This window comes from Ostrinia furnacalis, unplaced genomic scaffold, assembly GCF_004193835.3.
Source record: "Ostrinia furnacalis isolate ACB-3 unplaced genomic scaffold, ASM419383v2 OfSCF1233, whole genome shotgun sequence".
Taxonomy (NCBI): domain Eukaryota; kingdom Metazoa; phylum Arthropoda; class Insecta; order Lepidoptera; family Crambidae; genus Ostrinia; species Ostrinia furnacalis.
In genome coordinates, this window is record NW_021131472.1 from 215091 (window position 1) to 229410 (window position 14320).

The 14320-nt window shown below is 38.9% G+C and overlaps 2 protein-coding genes across 6 annotated transcripts in view; one reads left to right on the plus strand and one right to left on the minus strand.

Moving 5' to 3' along the window:
• Window positions 1–14320, plus strand: part of PAPLA1 (Phosphatidic Acid Phospholipase A1) — a 131086-nt gene that overhangs the window by 41341 nt on the left and 75425 nt on the right. The gene's annotated exons all lie outside the window — the stretch shown is intronic.
• LOC114351977 (uncharacterized) overlaps window positions 1–14320 on the minus strand; it is a 54665-nt gene that overhangs the window by 36999 nt on the left and 3346 nt on the right. For both annotated transcript variants that reach the window (XM_028303375.1, XM_028303374.1), the window contains exons 2-3: window positions 2934–3369; window positions 928–1051 (exon numbers count right to left, since the gene is read on the minus strand). In XM_028303375.1, the coding sequence (XP_028159176.1) occupies window positions 928–1051; window positions 2934–3323 (514 nt within the window). In that variant the 5' untranslated portion in view covers window positions 3324–3369. The remainder of the gene's footprint in view (window positions 1–927; window positions 1052–2933; window positions 3370–14320) is intronic.

The window sequence follows — 14320 nt, forward strand, 5'->3', positions numbered from 1 at the left end:
TCCTTGTCTACACTAATATTATACAGAGGAAAGATTTCATTGTTTGTTTAGAACCAATAGGCTCCGAAACTACTGGACGGATTTGAATATTCTTTCGACATTAATTTTTTTTTTAAATAAGTTGGTCAAAAAACTTCGATAAATTAGGTATTTACTTTGCCATTTTCCGCGCTATTGACACTCATGTCACATTTGAGTTTAGTCAATTTGCCGAGCCAGCTATTGTCAAATATTTATAGGTGTCAATTCCACTGTCCACCGTGTTTCTCTAAACACTCGACATTGGCAAAACCAGTGTGCTTCAAATTCGCACCATTGTGCATTGTAGCCATTAGACAGAATAATAATAGGTGTCAAACAGAATACGTTCAGAAATTAATATTGCGATTTTATAATAAGTTAAGACAACTTTTTATTTACCGTACTAAGTTCGCTGGGACAGTTCATAAATACATAAATACGCAGGTGTCAACCCTCGACTCAGCGGTAATCCGTAATTTATGTAAGCGCAAAGTTGATGCCACTTTCTAAGCTGCTATACAAGTTTGCAATTCACAAATAGGGCGTTATGTAGTTGATATAGGAGCTATTTTTCAACGAAAAATTGTGTGTCCGATGTGCTGTCGATTGTACTTGAAGTACACGTCTGTTATCTGATTCCCTTTTTAACCGACTGCAGATGGGAGGTTCATGTACACAAATATTTGTATGTAGGGAAATGTAGGCCAAATTAAAGTTTAATGTCTAACCCGTATTCACAAACGATGCTTGCTTAAGTGAAGCAGCAAATCGCAGCAACGCACAGCGTTGAATAGAGCTTTGTGATTGGTTCGTGTGTCACCTTGTGCGTCCACGCGCACTGTGAGACCTCATAGTAATGTTTGTGAATACGGGCGTAAGAAAAGTAAATCAAATATAAGGACTCACTGTTGTCAGTCTTCGGACTCCTCTGTCCGGTGATCTCCAGGTCATCTCCAAGCTCAGCTATCCTGGGCACGAAGTCCTCCATCTCATCCATGGGCCTGGTGGTCCACTGGGTGGTTGCTTCTGTCTACGAAACATTTTATACCGATTATTGTCAACTAGTCTAGATTAGGCCCCCGCCCACGGCGACTTTTTGGGGCCTTAATGACAGCGTTTTGTCACAAGAAATAGTATTTATTTATCTTTGTCTCCCAACAATTTTTAGTCACACTAAAAATAATACAGCTATATTAGCTAGCACTAACCAGTGCGTGTGTCAATTTGTTAACACTCCAAAAGAATTAAAAACAAAACAGAAAATATTGTGGATTTTTTTAAAGAATATTAGCAAAGGACATCATCCATTTTAGTCCAAAATCAAAAGTGCCGGCCAAAAAATAAAAGTGCTGTATTCTGATAGAATACGTCCGCCTTAGCATTTCTTACTATGGCACCAAAGCTGTAGCACCACTGTGCATCGTAGTATTTGAGTTCTAAAAATATATGAAACGACTGACTTTGATCTCAAATACTACGACGCACAGTGGTGCTACAGCTTTGGTGTCATAGTAACAAATGCTAAGGCGGACGTATTCTGTCAGAATACAGCACTTTTTTTTATTGGCCGACATTTTTGATTTTGAACAAAAAATGTATGAATCGTCGATGAATTTTAGATCTCAAATACTCGACGCACAGTGGTGCTACAGCTTTGGTGCCATAGTAACAAATGCTAAGGCGGACGTATTCTGTCAGAATACAGCACTTTTTTTTTATTGGCCGACACTTGATTTTGAACAAAAAATGTACGAATAGTCGATGACTTTTAGATCTCAAATACTCGACGCACAGTGGAGCTACGGCTTTGGTGCCATAGTAACAAATGCTAAGGCAGACGTATTCTGTCAGAATACAGCACTTTTTTTTGTTGGCCGGCACTTTTGATTTTGGACCAAAAATAGGATCCTCAAATGCTGTATACAACATCGTATCAGGTGACGAATCCTGGATATACGCGTACGAACCCGAAACAAAAAACCAGTCACGAGTTTGGGTGTTTGAAAATGAGTTAAAGCCAACAAAAATTGTTCGTTCACGGAGTGTTGCAAAAAAATTATGGCCACGTTTGTCTCCAAAACCGGCCATGTTGCGACTATTCCTCTTTGGGGACAAAGAACGGTTAATGCAGAATGGTATGCTAGCATTTGTTTGCCACAGGTTGTTTCTGAACTCCGTAAAGAGAACTGCAACCGCGGCATCATCCTCCATCACGACAATGCGAGTTCTCACACCGCGCACAGAACAAAAGAGTTTTTAGAGCAAGAAAACATAGAATTATAAGACCATCCGCCGTTCAGCCCCGACCTAAGCCCTAATGATTTCTATACTTTCCCTAAAATAAAGAATAAATTGCGTGGTCAGACATTTTCATCACCTGAAGAAGCTGTGGACGCCTACAAAACGGCCATTTTGGAGACCCAAACTTCCGAATGGAATGGTTGCTTCAATGATTGGTTTCGTGTATGGAAAAATGTGTCAAATTTCGCGGAGAATACTTTAAAAAGCAATAAATACATTTTTAAATAGTAATGTTGTTTCACTTCCTTGATTCCCGAAATTTTCAGTGCCGCCCTCGTATATGAAACGTGGATGATGTCCTTTCAAAGTCGATTTGTGACAGAAAAAAATATGATTATTTTGATATACAACCGCAATCGCACCTGGTGTTAAGTGAGATGCAGTCTATGAAGGTACATATCTGCCCTGTAAGTGCCTATTCACTCTCGCCTTAAAAAGGCCCGGATAATAGTGTGATAGGGATAGTTAAGGTACGACTAACGTCCTGCTCAAAGCGTCTAATTTGATATAGCCCTTAGTTTAGTGTTTAAAATACTATCTCACACTACGTCAATATTTGTTGCTATTGTCCCACACCGTCCATTGAATAGTTCAATAACAATAACACTCACCTTAGTATCTTTGGCGTGTTGTGTGTCGCCCAAATAAATATCCTCCTCCGCTTTAGTTCTGTAAACAGTATTCTCAACTGTATCTGTTGGCAGTTCTGTTGGAGTTACTGCTTCATCTTCACTTTCCACTTCTTCACTCTTATTATCTTCTGGCACTTCTGTAGTTGTGTAATCTACAGTCGTCGGTCTATCATCACTTCTATCAGTATCTTCAAACATCATAGACTTTTCTGGTTCTATATCTTTATGCCTATACTCCTGGTCGTTGCTTCTAAGTAGATCTGCTTGGATGTCGTCCATATTATAATTCTGTGTTCGGATATCATCTTGGCAGTTGGTTATAACTATGTTCACTAATAATAATGATAATACTGTCTTGGTATACGCCATTTTGGTTCTTTCACTAGTACATCGTTTTTGGAACTGGTTTGTTTACCTGTAAAGAGAGAGAGATTAGTTTGTTTTTTTTCTATTTCATGCCCGGCTATTTTTACCCGACTGCGCCAGAATGAGGGTTTTGTTTTTTTTTTCTCTAATTCAAAACATAGCAATTACTTTGTGAAACACTTCACTTGATAAAGTTCAGGTACCTACATAGTTTTTTGACATAAATAACTACGTCCAACATAAAGGATATTAATGGTGACTGATACACAGGATCAGGAACTTTCTTAGTTCAGGCACAGAATAATAATAAGTACTACGTACATAAGTTTTACTTCACGAAGGTATTTAAAAAAATGTATGCTCAATGTCATTAACAATATGGTGTAAATTAGCCTGTCTCAAGAGTCAAGCACCATTTTGTTGACAAACGTCAGTGATCGGCACTGCGCCGAAGCTATAGGGCTGACTTCGGTAAAATGATGTGACGTGAGGTGCCAAACTGCGGAAAATGGCGGAGGAAATACATGATTTAGCATGAATTATCATGAATAATATTAACTACTTATTTACCTCTCAGTGTCTTGAGGCAAATTAAAAAAGTACATTCTGTGGTTTTATTATTATTTAGGCAGTTAAATACTGCACAGTATTTAGTACACCATTTTCTTTATTTTCTTCCATCGTACACAAGAATACGCGTGCGTGAGTCAATGTTCGCTCGTATGTGAGGCCTTGTCGAATAGTATCCTGTAGGTGGGCCATCGTGCGTGTTTTGTTTTCGATGTAAACTCGCTGAGATGAACAGGCCTGGTTCAGGTATAATCCCACCAAAACATTTTAAAAAGTAATAGAAAATGTTGGGTATTCCCATTTATTGGAAAAAAACTATATTTTATCTGCCAAAATGTCTCTTTTCAAGACCCATGAAAGCAAGTTGTAGTTTATCTATCTAGCAGATAAGTTTTCCTAATAAGTTGTCAGGGACTTTATCAAGTAGTGAAACAGCCTGTCACACTATAGCAAAAATTTTAGTACAGTCTGCGTCAAGTAGTTCGTGATATCCAAGTTGACAACACAACCTTATTCCAATGAGGGCTATCGTTTTAACGCTCACCAGTTAGTGCCACTGTAGAGTAAGGTCCTGTCACTTGCTAGCAGCGAAGACAGTGGCACCAACTGGTGAGCGCTAAAGTGGTAGGAGGACTATCGCATTTGCACTCATCAAGATGGCGCCAATGTAGAGTAAGGTCCTGTCAATCGCTAGGGGTGCCAACTGTTAAGTATAAAAACGATAGCCTTCATTGCAACAAAGACATGTTGCGACCTGTTTGGCTACTTTGGGTGTCACGAACTATTTGACGCTGACTGTACAGTCGCGGAATGAAAAGGTTCGTCAGTTTTCAAATTGATTCCTTCAACGAATCGCGAGCACATATTACCTTTTGAAACTATGTTACAGAATAATCTCGAGATAGACAAAATAATCTTTAACTGTTAGTCAGTAAAGTTCAAAATTATTCAGATTAAAGTTGTTTGACATTTATCTTGTCAAGAAAATTTTTATGATTGAAAAACTAAAACCTTCTTGTTGGTTCAACCTGCCATTATTATTTCTATAAAATAAAAAAAATACATTTTGTAACATTGCACTGATGCGATGGGACAGAAAAATAAGCTAAACCTTCTTCGTTAGCAAACGTCACATTTATTTAAATGTTAGCAGCACTGTTTCTTGCACTGGTATGTTGGCAGGTTTGACTCTTACAGTACCTAGTGCAAGCGAAAACCGACACTAAGGTGACGAACCTTTTCATTCTGCGACTGTACATCTCTGTCTGAAATATATCTCATTATAGAGTCCTTTACAAGTAAGATAAACTAGATGCCTCAAACTTTTGTCCCTCTCGAAATGTTTTTTAAAAGATTAGTGTTGTCACGAGACTTGTATCGACATTGTCGATATTTTTTCTAAAACACAAGCTGACCCAGCAAACGTTGTTTTGCATCTGGGGGTATGAAAAAATTTTCACGTCCTGTTCCTAGAGCTACTGAATATACGCACAAAATTTCATAAGAATCGGTGAATCAAGTCGTTTCGAAGGATTTTTGTTACAATCACTGTCTAACTGAACTTTACTCGGCCTGAAAACTTGTTTCTTGTTTCAGGTTTTAAATTAAAATAAATAAATACTAAGACTAATTGTGTTCGATGTGGAAATAAGCGACGTTAGATTTTTACGTAAAATCTTAGCAATAATCGCGTTATAACAGCTAATGAATGTTCGCCAATTGATTGATTTAATCGATTACGCAACAATTTAAAAAAGTACAATTAGCACACTGCAGTACAGTTACTAAAATTGTACATTTGTGTCATTTTTTGGGAATAAAAATAATAAATACTTTTTTTACTTTACTTTATTAGAACTCTTTTAAGACTATCGAGCAATTATCGACAACACAGCTATCGACACGTCCCCAACACTGCCGCATTTCAATCGGGTACCTGTCCAATAAAGCGAGAAAAAAGGCAAAGGAATTTGGTCATGTCACCGGCGCGCGCGCATGTATCGAGCGGTTCTTAGGTCCGTATTATGAACCTTATGTACTTATAACAATAAGTGCTATTTTGCAACGAAAATTTTTGTTTGATATGCTATCGACTACAAGGTGCAAAAGTAAGATTTGTAGACCACAGACTTTTGTTAACCAATAGTAAATTCATTTATTTCGCAAGTAGGCTTTTAAAAAGTTCTTTTACACGTCCCAGTATTAACCCTACCACTGCTTCGGGACAATAAATGGGTCAGCTGAGAAGAAACAGCGCAAGAAACTAAATTGTGACTAAAACTCAATTGTTATTATGACGTAGGCATCCGCTAAGAAAGGATTTTACGAAACGGGGTAAAACGGGATCCACGCGTACAAAGTCGCGGGGGGCCGCTAGTTACTTATAAATATCAATCAAATTGGAAGCCGATTAAACTATCGGCCGACCTAAGTTTGTAGTCTGTAGGAAGTCTTTCTTACGTCATAAAATAACTCCTGAAACTTGATTCGATCTCAGTCGTAAATGTTCTGTGATTGTCAAATTTGGGACATTTTACATTGCAATTAGTGAGTACTATCGCCTGACCGGACAAGACCGTCAACTACTACCGACAGAGCGCGAGTCGTGTATCTGGCGAACAAAAGCCGGACAACCCGGACACCGGTTCTGACCGGCCGGACACGCAATCAAAAAGCCTAACTATGTCTGGCTTTATCCGGACGCCTGCAACCCTAATGTGGCAAATCGTTTAGGTTTCTAGAACTAGACTTTTGCCTGTGTTTGTATTAATATCAAAACAATGCGGTTCCGTCTGTTGATTTGTTACAATTTATAATTAACCGACACTCCGAAAGGGAATGCCAATAATGTCAAGGTTTGCACCCGGTTTCCTACGTGCTTATAGACAAGCTAGAGCATTGGTTCCCAAAGTGGGGGGCGCAAAGACCTTTAAAGGGGGCGCGGGCCATCTGTGTACTTAAGTATAAAAAACCTGCGACCGCTGAGAGAATGCATTCCAGAATGCTCGTTACAACCAATAAATAATCTTGACTGGAGGAGGGGGGCGCGGAATTTTTTGTATGGTCGAAAGGGGGCGCGTCTCAAATAAGTTTGGGAACCAATGGACTACAGACTAGAGAATATGGGATCTAGAACTTTATGTGTATGTGAAATAGAATGGTAATTGCTTTAAAATACGTAATTAATATGGTGTGTGTGGCTTGGTCGAGGCAGACATTATGGCACGAAACTAATTTTGAGTATGTGAAGTTCATTAAACTCAGCTGGCTTGCCCACTAGAGACCAGAGTTAGTTAAATGCCCGGTACAGCGTCAGATCGCCGCAAAATGTAGAGTTTGTTGCATAGTGTAGCGTTAGTTCACTGCATAGTGTAGCATCACTGTTCCTAGAGAACTGCCCAGTGTAGAGTCAGTCCACTGTACAGTGTAGCGTTAGCTTGCTGCCCAGTGTATCGTCGTTCAATTTTCTGCCCAATGTACTCTGATTTCGTAATATAGCGCGCAGTAGCTAGCTAGCTCTTTGACCTCTGTACTCTGTAGTCATATCGCTGCATAGTGGACTAGCTAGCTACCTACTACAACCCGTACTCATTGTCTAGTGTAGCGTCTGGTATTTGCGTTTTGTCACTTTACCTCGCTGCCCAGTGCCAGTGCAGATTAACTCACTGCTTAGTGTAGCGTTATTTCCTTAACCAGTGTATTGTCAGCTCACTGCCAAAGTAGCAACATATCACTGTGTAGCTAGTGTAATGTAGCGTCAGCTGACTGCCTTCTGTAGCGTCAGATCGCTGCCTCCTGTAGCGTATCTCCACCCAGTGTACCCCCAGCCTAACCTCAAACGTTAAATAGCTCTTTAATAATAACAAGTAAAAAACATATTTTACTGTTACGATTTAAATATTAACTGACGGGCTTCCTGACATAAAACAAAAACTAAGGCGGTGCAAAAAGTTAAGTAATGTTAATATTATGTTGTTGTGACTCATTCCAAATGATGTATCTCCCGGTGTAAGGCTCGGTGCACACGGTTGTAGTAATAAATGTAATAAGAGTACTGTCAATTTGGGTAACTTTGACCATCAGTATAACATTGGCGCAAAAATACTAAAAATATGTTATTTGGAATTTTTTCACTTTGATTTTGTTGCTTTAAAATAAGCTTTGTAATTTTGACTCGTTGTTCACAAAGCTTGTTTGAAATATAAAAAATCAAAGCGAAAAATTACATTACGACCTAATGTTATATTATATTGATGATGGGCAAAGTTATCTTCAAATGACATGCACGATTAGCAAACCAAGATTATGGCTTTCCCTCGAGTGCATTTTTCACACTTAAAAATACTTTATTTTCGTATCAAACAAAAATACAAAACACGATATTTCATAAAATAAATAAGTGAAAAATTACGGTAGCCACATAATATCATTTTTCTCATCTACATAAATCTAAAGGTGTTCATCAAAACATTGTTTTTGTTGTTGTTGTTAATTTTTTGTGGACAGTGTGTTCCAACCCCAATACTGGTCCAGTTAGTCCCCGAATATAATGGGAGGATGATGTAATTTTCTCGCGGCGAATTTGGCAGTAATTTGGGTAAATATTCGAGGGTCCACAGTGACCCGTGATTGCGTATCATTTCTGTATTGGCACAGCTCGGGGAGAACGGCCAGGACGCTTTATAAATGTGTCTTGAAATCTCGACTGCAATAGATTAGTATACAAACGTGATCGTGTTTCTATAGAAGTTTATACTACTAAGTACGAATTTAGATAAAAGAGAAAAAATATGTTGAGGACAGTGAGGAATCAGAGGTTTAGAGAGAAAAGAGTGAAAAATATCCAAATAAATTTACTTCGCGTTTATTTCGTACCGTTGCTAAGACACTACCAACAAGACAGTAGTCAAAAACAGAATTCTTAGAGAAAAATAAAAAATATCAATAACAAAGAGGTTCGGTTTGCCACAAAATAAATAAATAAAAAAAGTATTTATTGCCTTCGAACCTTAATTTAGTCTCCACTTCAGGCGCACAAATCTCTTTAATACACCAGAGGCAAATGGAGGATTTCGCATACATTCCACACTGGCCAGACGGGTTGGGGAGATACGATGTTCGCTAATTTATCTTTCTTTTAGCTGCCTCTTCATATCCATGGGAAAAGTAGAGTTCCTGTTCTATTCTGCCAGAGTTACACGGCCAACGGCTAAAGTTTAAGCAAAACAATTTTTTTTGTGAAATGCGCACAAATCTTAGGGCCAGTTATACCCGGTTTCTTGTTGTTTTTAAGTCATGTACAGTCACTCCCACGTTCAAAGTCATTTGTTCATACTGTCCTCTCTTGGCTGTGGTATCAATGACCCACGATCGGGTGTAATTTGGTCTTATTAGACAGTTTGAGGTGGTAAAGTGATCATTACGGACGATTGAGTTTTTTAAGTGTATCCGAAGAACCAAAAGGGTTAAATATACAGCCGGGAATTCGGGATTATGTGACTCTTCAGTGGTGGCTTTTTTGATATTTTTCCCGTTAAAAATTTTTTTTTAATCCATAACGAGGAATGAGAGAGAAAGAGATGCAGGCTCTTGGCCAGAATCTCACCTGCTGGATAGGTAAGGAAGTGATGATCAGATCAGGCTGAAAGGTGGAAGTGAATTCACCTTTACACGTAAACCTCAACCACAGAGGAACTGGCTATTTTAGTTTCAACTGCCGGAACATGACAATGCTGTTAATATTGTTGTTATGGCGACAGATGGTTTGCACAGATGGTGGTAGCTAGCCAGGCGGACTTAGAAGATGTAGAATGAGGGTTTTCGCGTATGAAAAATCCACCAAATGGCAATACGTCCAGATGTATGGCAGTACGCGAGGTCCAAATGCTGCATGATTGGTTATTTTTGACATGACATTGACAGATATGTCAAAATCCACCAATCATGCAGCAGTCAGCCCACATCCACGTCCCGCCATCTAGCGGATCTTTCATACGCGAAAACCTTCATTGCATGAGACCTGATAACTTTTTTTACATACATAATCTTTTCTTAAAGGTTTTAAACCTTTGTTTGTCACCTGTCATCCGCTTTGCAATGGAGGGAAGTCGAACCTTAATTTCGAACTCCTCCTAGTATGTTCTTCTGATTAATTTCGTTACGGGTCCAATGACAGTTTAACTTTCCCCCGGGACAAACTTGCCCTTCATTGGTTGGGTTATTGGCAGTCAAGCTGTAGATCCTGGCTACACAGTCAGGAGTTGCAGTGGTAGGAACGAGAGGTGGGAATAGTCCCGTAACTTTTTTTACAATGGCAATTTTACATGAAAATGTTTTTGGTAGGATTGTTTCTTTACGCCTTAAAGTGAGTCATGTTTTATATTACTTGAAATATAAAATTGGCAATAATATTCTTGCATAATATGATGGTTGATGATGTTGTAGGCCTTTCGAAATACCCTCAATTCTTGCAGTTTTACTTGTTTTTATCGTGTCGCTCGGTGTTATATGCGAACCGGCTTTGGGGTTCATTACCATTAAAGGTGGATTCAGATTCATACTTGGCATACGTATAATGTACCCTTTTTCTTAAACAAATGTCCTTGCTCTCCCTGGGTTGCCTGGAAGATATCAGTTCCTACAGATAAGAATGTCTAAATTGTGCCATAACTTCGAACTAATATGTTCTTCTGATAAATTTCGTTGCGGGTCCAATGACAAAGTATGACCTTCACTGGTGGGTTTTTATTGGCGGTCAAGCTGTAGATCCTGGCTACACAGGAGTTGCAGGTGGGAACGAGAGGTGGGAATAGTCCCATAAATTGAACCGTTTCGATTTATTATGAGCATGTGAATATGTATAAAGAGATCTTAGTTGTACAACACACCTGGTTGGAATCAGAAACACTAGGTCGAGTAATTTTATCATCATCAGGTCAGATCTTAGAGATATAGAGAGATACCAAATATACCAATGCGCTGAGTTATGAGAAATTGACACAAACCAAGTAATCAAAATATGTGCTCATTATCTACTGCGGTATCAGTAGGTACCTACTCAACTTTCGAATAATTTTTAGTACTACGCAAGCAATGTAAACTACATTATGACGTCTGCAGCAATGTGTTCTGTTTTTGGGCATATTGCTGCGACACCGGCCCCGCCCCTTTTCACTCATCTTTTTAGTTTCTGCGATCTGTGGGTCAGGTCATTTCTGCGCAGAACAAGTGCAGCGGATTTCGGAATTATATCTTTAGGACTGCATTTACTCGTATTATTGAACTTAAAAGCCTATCTGTCCTGACGTTTGACTTTACAGTTCCCAAGAAACCATCCTGGAAAATCTTTCCCGCAAAACGCACTATTTTGCCCACAATTCCAGGATATGCCGCATCACGTACTGATCAACCACAATGGATTGCATTGCCGTTCCAAAACAGTAACTATTCCGACTGCATAAGACGCTAGTCTCTAGCTTGATAAGCCGGCTGTTTGCGTCATGTAAACCATGCTCGGACATGATCCGAATACTCAATGAAGATAGTATAATGTCAAGGACAGATCGACGCTTTCCGGGAGCACTAAACTGTGGGTATACTCGTTTTTTCTGGTTACTAGTTTATTGTGGGAATGACACGTTTATTTTTGAGCATAGACTATGGATTTATCTACTCAAGGCTCTTCGCAAGAAGTTGAGAGGAACGTTTGTATCGAATCGATTTGTAAGTATGAAGAGTGATCAAAACTGATTCTATGCTGGCTAAGCTGATGGTAGGAGCTAGTCTAAATATTCTGAAAAATAATTAAAATTGTTTGCATTGAATTGGCTCCGAAACTATTAGATCGATTTGAAAAAATATTTCACCACTATCCCTGACGAACATAAGTAAGAAATCTTGGATATTGTAAATTGTAATGTTTAAGGGTGGATTCGACTAAATAATAAATATTAATCTCAGAATAAATCGTCAGTTTTGACTTATTTCCCATACTGAAACTGTCAATGTGCCAGTTACATCAGGAGTTATTCCCGGATAAAAGTTGGTCGAATCGGGCCTAAATAAATTAGGTATTTACTCCGCGATTTTTCGCAATTGACACCTCATGTCACACATTTGACTGGGCGGTACGAAGTTCGCCGGCCCAGCGTTTATCATATTTTCGGATAATGTAAGCCTTTTTCTATTACATAACAACACAATGACGAAAGAGTGTCAAAATTTTCAACCTCTTGGGAAATAGAATTTCACTTTCTGTCACTTCGTAGCGTAAGCGCACAATGGTACATAATTAAAAGTAAATGAGAGAACGCCAAAGTATCTGACTATTAGATATTTTGTATAGCCCGTAGAGCATTGGTTCCCAAACTTATTTGAGACGCGCCCCCTTTCGACCATACAAAAAATACCTCGCTCCCCCTCCTCCAGTCAAGATTATTTATTGGTCGTATCGAGCAGTCTGGAATGCATTCTCTCAGCGATCGCAGGTTTTTGGCCCGCGCCTCCCCTTTAAAGGTCTTTGCGCCTCCCCTGGAAGGTGTGGGCCCCCCACTTTGGGAATCAATGCCGTAGAGGGACATAGTATTTTCATATTTTTTGTTTTTAGACTTTAGGACTAGGTAATATGCTTCAAATTAATTTGAGAACTATAGTATAGTCCTAACTGCATGTAGACTTGTAGAGTTCGAATTCAGAGGGACTTTCGTGTGATAAAAACTCATTTATTTATGCTAGTAGGCTTTTAAAAAGCACTTTTAACGTCCCAGTATTAACCCTACCACTGCTTCAGGACAATAAATGGGCCAGTGCTGAGAAGAAGCAGCGCAAGAAACTCAGTCACTATTGTCAGCCTCTTTTTCAAGGGTTCACAGACTTTAAAATATACACTCGCGAGCAAAAGTGTGGAATCAACCCATTCGTTTTGAGTAATCTTTGTAGCTAAACGACTATGAAGATTATGATGATGATGATGATCCATCCGACCGATTTCGGCCATGGCGACCACTCCGACTCCTAGCTGTCTTGGCGGCGCTGGTGTGATGTGACGTGTGTGAAGATTAAATTAAAAATGGTACCAGTTTAAAGGTTACATTACAAACTTTAACTTGATACCATAGATGCATAGATAGTCATTGAGTTCAAAACTCGAGAGAAACAAAACTCTAGAGGGTGATTCCATACTTTTGCCCTTAAGTTATAAATATTTATGCAAGCTAGGCAGTCAACCATCAGATCATTATTAGAGAGTTGGAATCCCTCAGCCCTAGTAAGACCAAGAGTGGGAGCACTCTTCCCGTGGATGTCGTAAAAAATATGCGAACATCAAGCCTCCCCAACCCGAGTGTAGGAGAAACCCTCCATTTGACTTGACTTGACTTATGGTCCTATGTCCCCTAGATGGGGCAGAGGGCGTCCACAACAGTCCTCCATCTCGTTCGGTCTTGAGCTTCTCGCTTGATCTCGCTCCAGGTCTTGCCGATCTTCTTCGCCTCGTCCGCTACAGTGCGCCGCCAAGTTTTCCTGGGTCGACCACGTTTGCGTTTTCCTTGGGGATTCCAATCCAGAGCCTGCTTAGGGATGTGATCGGGGTCCCTTCGGAGAGTGTGGCCAATCCAGTTCCACAAACCCTCCATTTGCCTCTAGTAAATTAGAGAGTCGTGCTCCTGTAGTGGAGACTAAATGACTGTTGATAATGATTTTTTTGTTTAATATAATGCCCCGATTCTGAATGAAGATTTTTAACTGGAGTTTTCTCTACTTAATCTAAGTGGACATAAAGAGCCAAAAATTAACTTATTAAATACATTTTTGTTACATATTTTTTAAACACAAAACATTCGGACCGGTAAAAACAGAAATCGACATGCATACAAATACGAACTGATTAAATTCAAACATTATAATGATTGTCAATTATGTTGCAGTTTAAAAATAACCAAGAAAACGAAAGTTAAATTAGACAATTTATGACAACAAAGAACTTAACTGAATATTATTATAATAATGGACCCGCAATTTTCTATTGAGGCCAAGGTGTGCTATTTCCACACACAAACTGATTTTGTTTGTATTGTACGATAATTGACAAATATTTTGTGTGGTAAATAATGTGTCTGGTTTATAAATAAGGTATTTTAAGACGTGGAAAGTCAACGCTTTATGCTGCGTTTACACTGCGCTGAAAATTAGCCAAGTCAAGTCAAAAAAACAGTGGGGTGGGGATGAAAAAGTATCATCATCATTAGTAATTAAACGAGGTCCACGCGGCCGCTAGTTGTTGATAATTTGTTTCTTCCCGATTAATATTTATTAGTATGTTGATTTAGAATATAAACCTATCTGAAAAGTACATTTTGTTTTATTTAAACTCAACTCATTGCAAGTGGCTTACACAATCCTTTAAGTAATTTATTAAAACATTTTTGTAGATG